The sequence below is a fragment of the Myotis lucifugus genome, unplaced genomic scaffold (genome assembly GCF_000147115.1).
Source record: "Myotis lucifugus unplaced genomic scaffold, Myoluc2.0 scaffold_6534, whole genome shotgun sequence".
NCBI lineage: Eukaryota > Metazoa > Chordata > Mammalia > Chiroptera > Vespertilionidae > Myotis > Myotis lucifugus.
In genome coordinates, this window is record NW_005877582.1 from 1 (window position 1) to 7,166 (window position 7,166).

At 40.7% G+C, this 7,166-nt stretch overlaps 1 protein-coding gene across 1 annotated transcript; it reads left to right on the plus strand.

Moving 5' to 3' along the window:
* Positions 1–90: 90 nt before the first annotated feature.
* LOC102423186 (atlastin-3-like) lies at positions 91–6,854 on the plus strand. Its single transcript, XM_006109160.3, has 4 exons — positions 91–217; positions 696–746; positions 5,731–5,787; positions 6,439–6,854. The coding sequence occupies exons 1-4, from the start codon at positions 128–130 to the stop codon at positions 6,640–6,642; spliced, it is 402 nt and encodes a 133-aa protein (XP_006109222.3). The 5' UTR covers positions 91–127; the 3' UTR covers positions 6,643–6,854.
* The last annotated feature ends 312 nt before the right edge of the window (positions 6,855–7,166 follow it).

Sequence of the window (7,166 nt, forward strand, 5' to 3'; positions counted from 1 at the left end):
TATAAGCAGCCGCTTAAGCCTCATTTAAATGTTACGTGTATTTCTCAAGTTCTCCTGTACATTTCCCCCTTCTCACTTTAACATATTTTGTTTGTATTTTCCTTTTTTTTAGGTTGCAGTTGTTTTGATGGATACCCAGGGGGCATTTGACAGCCAGTCCACTGTGAAAGATTGTGCTACCATCTTTGCTCTAAGCACCATGACTAGTTCTGTTCAGGTAAAACCACTCGACTAGGAAAACACATTTGTAGAGGAAATAAGATGAAGGGGTTACATCTAGTTTTAGTTATTGTTTTGTTATCAGAATTTCTATGGTGATACATAAATGTTCTTTATAGACCACAGATATCAGTTAACCTCTTACAGGCTTAAGAAGGAACCTAAACTGTTTTTCTACTTTGCTCATAAATTTATATAAAGTCTCTAATAAGAGCCTGAAAGTGGAAATTGAAATGACATCATATAGGAAATGTAGATTTGTTAATAACGTAAGAAAACTATATTTTAAACTGTAAAGGAAGAATTATATTATTTCAACCATATAAGAGATAGTTTTCCAAAGGACAGGTGATATTACTGTTGAACAGACTTCATATTTTTATATGTAGACTTTTAAATGTACAAAGCAGTGCTTTAGGCTTATTTGAGTTTGTTTGAAATTAGCTAAAGTATCAATTTGGATGTTTGTTTTCTAGATTTATAATTTGTCTCAGAACATTCAGGAAGATGATCTTCAACAGCTACAGGTATATATTCCTCATTTAAATATCATATATATCTTTTAAAAGTTTTAAGACAGAAAAATTTTACTTGAGTAGGTCCAGCAAAAGAGTGAAATATGGAGGAAGGTTTTTGTTCCTAATAATCCCACACTCCGTATGTCTATCACTGAGGTGGTCAGGGAAGGCCGTAATGAGTTGAGCAGGGAACTAAAGAAAGTGGCCAGTAAGTTCTGTAGACATCTCTGGGGGAAAGTGGCATAGGAGAGGGAACAGCAAGAAGAAAGATTGTGAGGTGGAGTGTGCTTGGCAGGATCAAGAAATAGCAATATATTTCTTTAAAAACAAAATAATTCCTAAACTTTGGCCTTTAATGTTACTACTGGGAATTACTCATGCTTTGTAACCAGTGGTTCTACACCAGTGCCGTGACTCAGTGGTTGAGAGCTGTTGCTCTGTAAAACATTTCCATCAAAACTTATATTTGAGCCCCTAACCGGTTTGGCTCAGTGGATAGAGTGTCGGCCTGCGGACTGAAGGGTCCCAGGTTCGATTCCAGTCAAGGGCATGTACCTTGGTTGCGGGCACATCCCCAGTAGGGCGTGTGCAGGAGGCAGCTGATGGATGTTTCTAACTCTCTATCCCTCTTCCTTCCTCTCTGTAAAAAAATCAATAAAATATATTAACAAACAAACAAACTTGTATTTGAGCCCAGCCGGCATGGCTCAGTGGTTGAGCGTTTTGAACCAGGAGGTCATGATTCGATTCCTGGCCAGGGCACATGTCTGGGTTGTGGGCTGGATCCCCAGTGTGAGGCTTGCAGGAGGCGGCCAATCGTGATCCTCTCTCATTATTGATGTTTCTGTCTCTCTCTCCCTCTCCTTTCCTCTCTGAAATCAATAAAAATATATTTAAAAAAACAAACAAACTTGCATTTGACACCTTTTCACCTGAAACTATTTTCTTTCTAAGTGCCTTCCTCTCATACATTTCTTTGAATGCCCACCTTGTGTGAAGCAGTGGGCATTCAAAGATACAATTGTACAATAATGTTTTAGATACAATAGTGCTTGAGGCAGACATGATTCTTTATGGATTTTGTGATCCAGTCAGTGAGAGAGATACATAAATTAATAGGTGTGGGTGATGTAACAGCACCACAAGCTGGGTGGCTGAAAACAACAGAAATAGGAAATGAAGCCAAGAGAGAAAGGGAGAGAGCTAGAGGAGAGGTGGGGACAGGTGGAGGTGGAGGAGAGGGGGACCAGCAGGGCACAGAAGAAACGGAAAATGTGATAATTCAGGCAGTTTAACATAATAGTAGGTATTTTAGTAAAAGAAAACAGAAAATGGAGGGAAAGAAATTATAAAAGGAATAATATAAGATGATGTTCTAGAATTGAAGGACATGAGTTTTTGTCTTTTCTGCTAGGAGCTTTTTTCAAAGGTCTGGTGGTCCTTGACCCTCTGTAGTTAACAGTGAGCCGCTAAAATCTGACTGGGAGCTTTGGTAAGAGGCAGCCTTGTATACTGTTCTGGATCGCAAAGAAGTGATTGGGAAGATGATTTAGCTATTTGGTTGCAACTTCTATATGTCTATATTTGCAGACTATTATTGTTGGACTCAAATTCCCCAGAGAATTCTTTAAACTGCCTAGGTTGGGAGGGTCGAAGCTTGCTAAGGCTCTAACAGAGTGTGAGGGCTAAAGAGTTTCTCTTTCTCTGTTCAGTATGTTTGTAGACTTTAAGTATCTATCTATCTATCTATCTATCTATCTATCTATCTATCTATCTATCTATCTAAAAGGCCAACATGCTAAGTGTCCCTCCGACTGTCTGACTGGTCACTATGACGCGCAATGCAGGAGCTGCTGTGACATGCCCTGGCCATTTACAGAGAAATGGCACCGTGGACCTGGCGCTGACAAAGCAACACTCTGCTTCCCCCAAGTGGGACACAGGCCCTGCCACTACCCTGGAGCAATAGCCCACCAAATCACAGCCAACACTGCCGAGACCCCATGGTGCAAAATGTGGCCCACAGCCCAGCCCAGCCCAGCCTGGAAACAGTCGCTATGGGTGCCGGGTAATGACGTCACGTAGCAACGCCCGGCTTCCTCTCCCAAGCGACTAGCCTCCTTGGAGTTTCTTCAGCCCAGGAACATGACTTGCTTTATAGCTAGGTGCAAATATTTCACACTTGAACCAAATGTCTGTGAAGCATTTTCCCGTGCCTCATCTCATTTGATCCTCATAGAAGTCCTAGAGTAGGTAGATAGGAGACTTGGTAGAATCCTATTTTCTTTTCATTAGCCAGAAAGCAGAGATTTAGAAAGTTTAGAAACTTGACCTGACTGAAAAGAAGTAAGAAATGGTGGACCTTAAAAATAACTTCAGGTTTTTTCACTGCGCAGAATATAGTCAAACATGGCTACAGTTAAATATTTCACCCTTTGTTCTCCCGTGTGATCTACAATAATAATCTGCTTCGTGTTGATATTTACTGCTGTGTTGCTGACAGTTATCTGAAAGAGAAGTTGGGGTGCTTCACTGGACTGCAAAAAGTTTAGCGAAATCAGAAAGCAGGTCTAATTAAGCAAGTTTGTTCTATATCTATAAAAGGCTAAGTTGACTCGCACATCCACAGTACATATAAAGCTTTCGCTGGTGCCAGTTGCATGCGTGTGTTTCCATCTGTCATTGTCGGAAATTGGTTGACACTTCTATTATAGAGAAAGGGTGAATAGTGATATTAACACATTGCGGACCAGTAGTTTTATTGCTAGCTTTACCCAGTGGCCAGATAAGTTTCTATTGAACGAGTACAAAAAACGTTTTACATAAATGTTAAAGGCACGCTTTAAAATTAAATAACCATTGCATTTTGAAGTTATTACATGTTCTTACAAGCTAATATCTTTTAAAAAAAATATTTTATTGATTTTTTACAGAGAGGAAGGGAGAGGGATAGAGAGCTAGAAACATCGATCAGCCACCTCCTGCACACCCCTGACTGGGGATGTGCCCGCAACCAAGGCACATGCCCTTGGCCAGAATCGAACCTGAGACCCCTCAGTCCGCAGGCCGACGCTCTATCCACTGAGCCAAACCGGTCAGGGCAAGCTAATATCTTTTTAAAGTATTCTCATGATTGGCCACATGCCTTAGAACAGAAACCACGAGAATTCTCGTGATCCGTCTGCAATGTGTTAAAATATTTCTTCTAATTAATTTCCTTTCAATGTGCATGAATCCGTGCACTAGGCCACTAGTTTCCAATAAGGTAGGGGACTTCTCATTCAGCTGAGTTTGGAATCAACATCTATATTCTTTCTGGTTTATCCTCTCCAGAAAGTGTAATTCCAACTTCTGTGGGGGCAGGAAGAGCATGGGGAAGGGAGCAGGATCTGGGAGTGTTAGGTGCTTTCTCCAAAGACTCTCAACCACTTCTTTAGTTATCTCTCTCATCTCTTGCTTCTAATTTCTGAGCCTTTCAGCGATTCCACTGAGAGAATCTGCTTATTTCTGGATGGCCCCTGCCTCTTGCTTTCTCTGTCTTAGGGCAGAGAAAGCCCAAACCCAAGGCACTTCTTGTTTGTCTGTTTTCCTTCCAGTGTTTTTACAACTCTTGTCTGTTGTTATACTATTTCTCATCATCTTTGTCCTGTAAATTTATAACTTTTAACTGCTTTTTGCTGTACTTTTAGTGAGGCTTCATGAAGAAATAGAGGTAAAATGTATGTGTAAACACTAACTTAAAGAATTTGTTTATTCTGTCATTTGGATGACATATATACTGTGGGCCCTGTACTTGTGCTGCTGGAGGTACAATAGTGCACAAAGCAAGCGTTCCTGCTCTCGTGGAGTTTCAGTGCTAGTAGTGAAGACAAACATTGATCACGATAAGTCCTATACAGGTATAGTATGTTAGATAGTGGGACATGTTAAGGAGAAAAATTAAAAAGAGGCATGGGTAGGAACCATTGTGTGGTGAATTGTAATCGTTTAGGTAGGTGGTGGAAGGCTTCATTGAGAAGGAGCCATTTGAGTAAAGACCTTAAGAAATGAGGGACCCGCCCTGGCTGGTTGCTCAGTCGTTATAGCATCAGTCTGCACACACAAGGGCTGCTGGTTCGATTCCTGGTCAAGAACATGTACCTGGGTTGCAGGTTTGATCCCTGGCCCTGGTTGGGGAGCATTCAGGAGGCAATCAATCAATGTATCTCTCTCACATTGATTTTTTTTTCTCTCTCTCTCCTTCTCTCTCTTTCCTCCCCCCCTCTCTCCCTCCTTTCCTCTCTCTGAAAATCAGTGGAAAAAATATCCTTGGGTGAGCATTAGCAACAACAAAAAAAATTAAGAAATGCGGGACCTGACTGCACAGCTATTTAGGGGAAGAACATTATAGGTAGGAAGAGAAGTCAGAACAAAGACCCTAAAGCAGCTGTGTGCCCAGCACATTTGAGGAACATCAAGGAGGGCCAGCATAGTGGCATCACATTATAAGAACTGGCCTTTTATACTGAATGTGGTTGAGGGTTTTGAGCAGAGGCCGGGTGTGATCTAACTAACCTTATTGATAACAGAGCCATGGTGGCTGTTGTATGGAGAATGGTGATGAGGAGGGGCAGGCAGACCAATTAGGAAGCGATTGCAATATTCCAAGCTACATGGAATTTGTGAGTGGTTGGATTCTGGATTTGCTAATGAATTGGGATGTAAGACAGATCCAGGATTATTTTAAGGTTCATGGCTCCTGTGGGCTTTGAAACTGTAGAACTTTGGTTTCATATAAGTAGGAGTCAGGTCTGTTAAATGAATACTTTGATAAAGAATAGCCACAGAAGGCCCCCTCCCTCCCAGGGTGTCTGCGCCTTTCCCTCCCCCCACTTCATCCCCCACACGCCTGCATCTCCTGAACTCTGAGGGACCCCCCCCCAAAAAAAAAAATTGCCACAGAAATACTTTAATTTTGCCTTACAAGCCATAACTCTTCTTCTTCTTTTTTAAGCTCTTCACAGAATATGGTCGTCTGGCAATGGATGAAATTTTCCAAAAACCCTTCCAGGTAGAATGTTCACTATAAATGCCACTCAAATCTTTATTTTAGTTCAGAGATCAGCAAACTGCAGCTCACAGGCCAGTTCTGGCCAGCTGCCTATTTTTATGTGACCTATGAGTTAGGAATGGTTTTTACATTTTTAAATGGTTGAAAGAAATCAAAAGAGGAATACTATTCTATGACATGTAAATTATCTGAAATTTTAATGTCAGTGTCTATAAGGTTTTATTTAGAACACAGTTATACTTATTTGTATTGCTCATGGCTGTCTTGTGCTACAGTGGCCTAAAATATTTACTCTCTGGCCATTTACAGAAAAAATTTACTGATCTTTGTTTGAGCTAATTATTTCATGAGGATGGGAATGCATAGTAACCTGAGTAAGATTAGAGGAGCGTTAAGTATTGTTTTCCTTTCCATTCTAATGTGGAAGGTAGATCTGATGTATGACTAGCGAGTGCCATACTACGCTCCCCATCCTTTCCTTTGGCACACTTGTTTATAAGGCTTCAGAGACATCACAGAATAGCTCAATCCTTCAGCACGTTTTCTTGTCTCCTTTGAAGAAGCTGGCATTGTGCAAAGGAGTACTTACATTGTAATTTTGAAAATGCATTTATGCAACATTACAATGTGTGCTGCTCTTTTCCTAAATAGACACTGATGTTTTTGGTTCGAGACTGGAGTTTCCCTTATGAATACAGCTATGGACTACAGGGAGGAATGTCATTTTTGGATAAGCGTCTACAGGTAAGTAGAAATATAATATGGGAATTACCTAAAAGCAGTGATAGCTTTCTCATTTGCCTTAGCTATTGTATTTCAAGCAGATTACAGTTTGTTAAATACTATGCATGTTAACACACACTAATATTACTCATGTTTTGAAGAACCTGGGTATACAGTGCACAGGGATTGTGGAGAAGAACTCTGGGCAGAAGCCCCAGCTTTGATTGTAATTCCATTTCACATTGCACGTCAGGTTCCACATGTGTCTTTAGAATGTCACATTCAGAACTTCAGTCTGTTTTTCTTGTTCAAAATTCTTACGTGTGTTTTTTAAAAAAATATATTTTTATTGATCTAAGAGAGGAAGGGAGAGGGAGAGAGAAATAGAAACATCAATGATGAGAGAGAATCATTGATAGGCTGCCTCCTGTACATCCCACACGGGGGATCAAGCCCACAGCCTGGGCATTTATTGCTTCTTAGGGTTCTGTGTTTTCTTTTTTTTTTTTTTTCTGAACTTTTTTTTTTTTTTAAATCTTTATTGTTCAGATTATTACATTTGTTCCTCTTTTTCCCCCCATAACTCCCCTCCTTCCAGTTCCCACCCCACCCTCCACCCTCACTCCCCACCCACTGAGTTCATCCATAGGTGCATG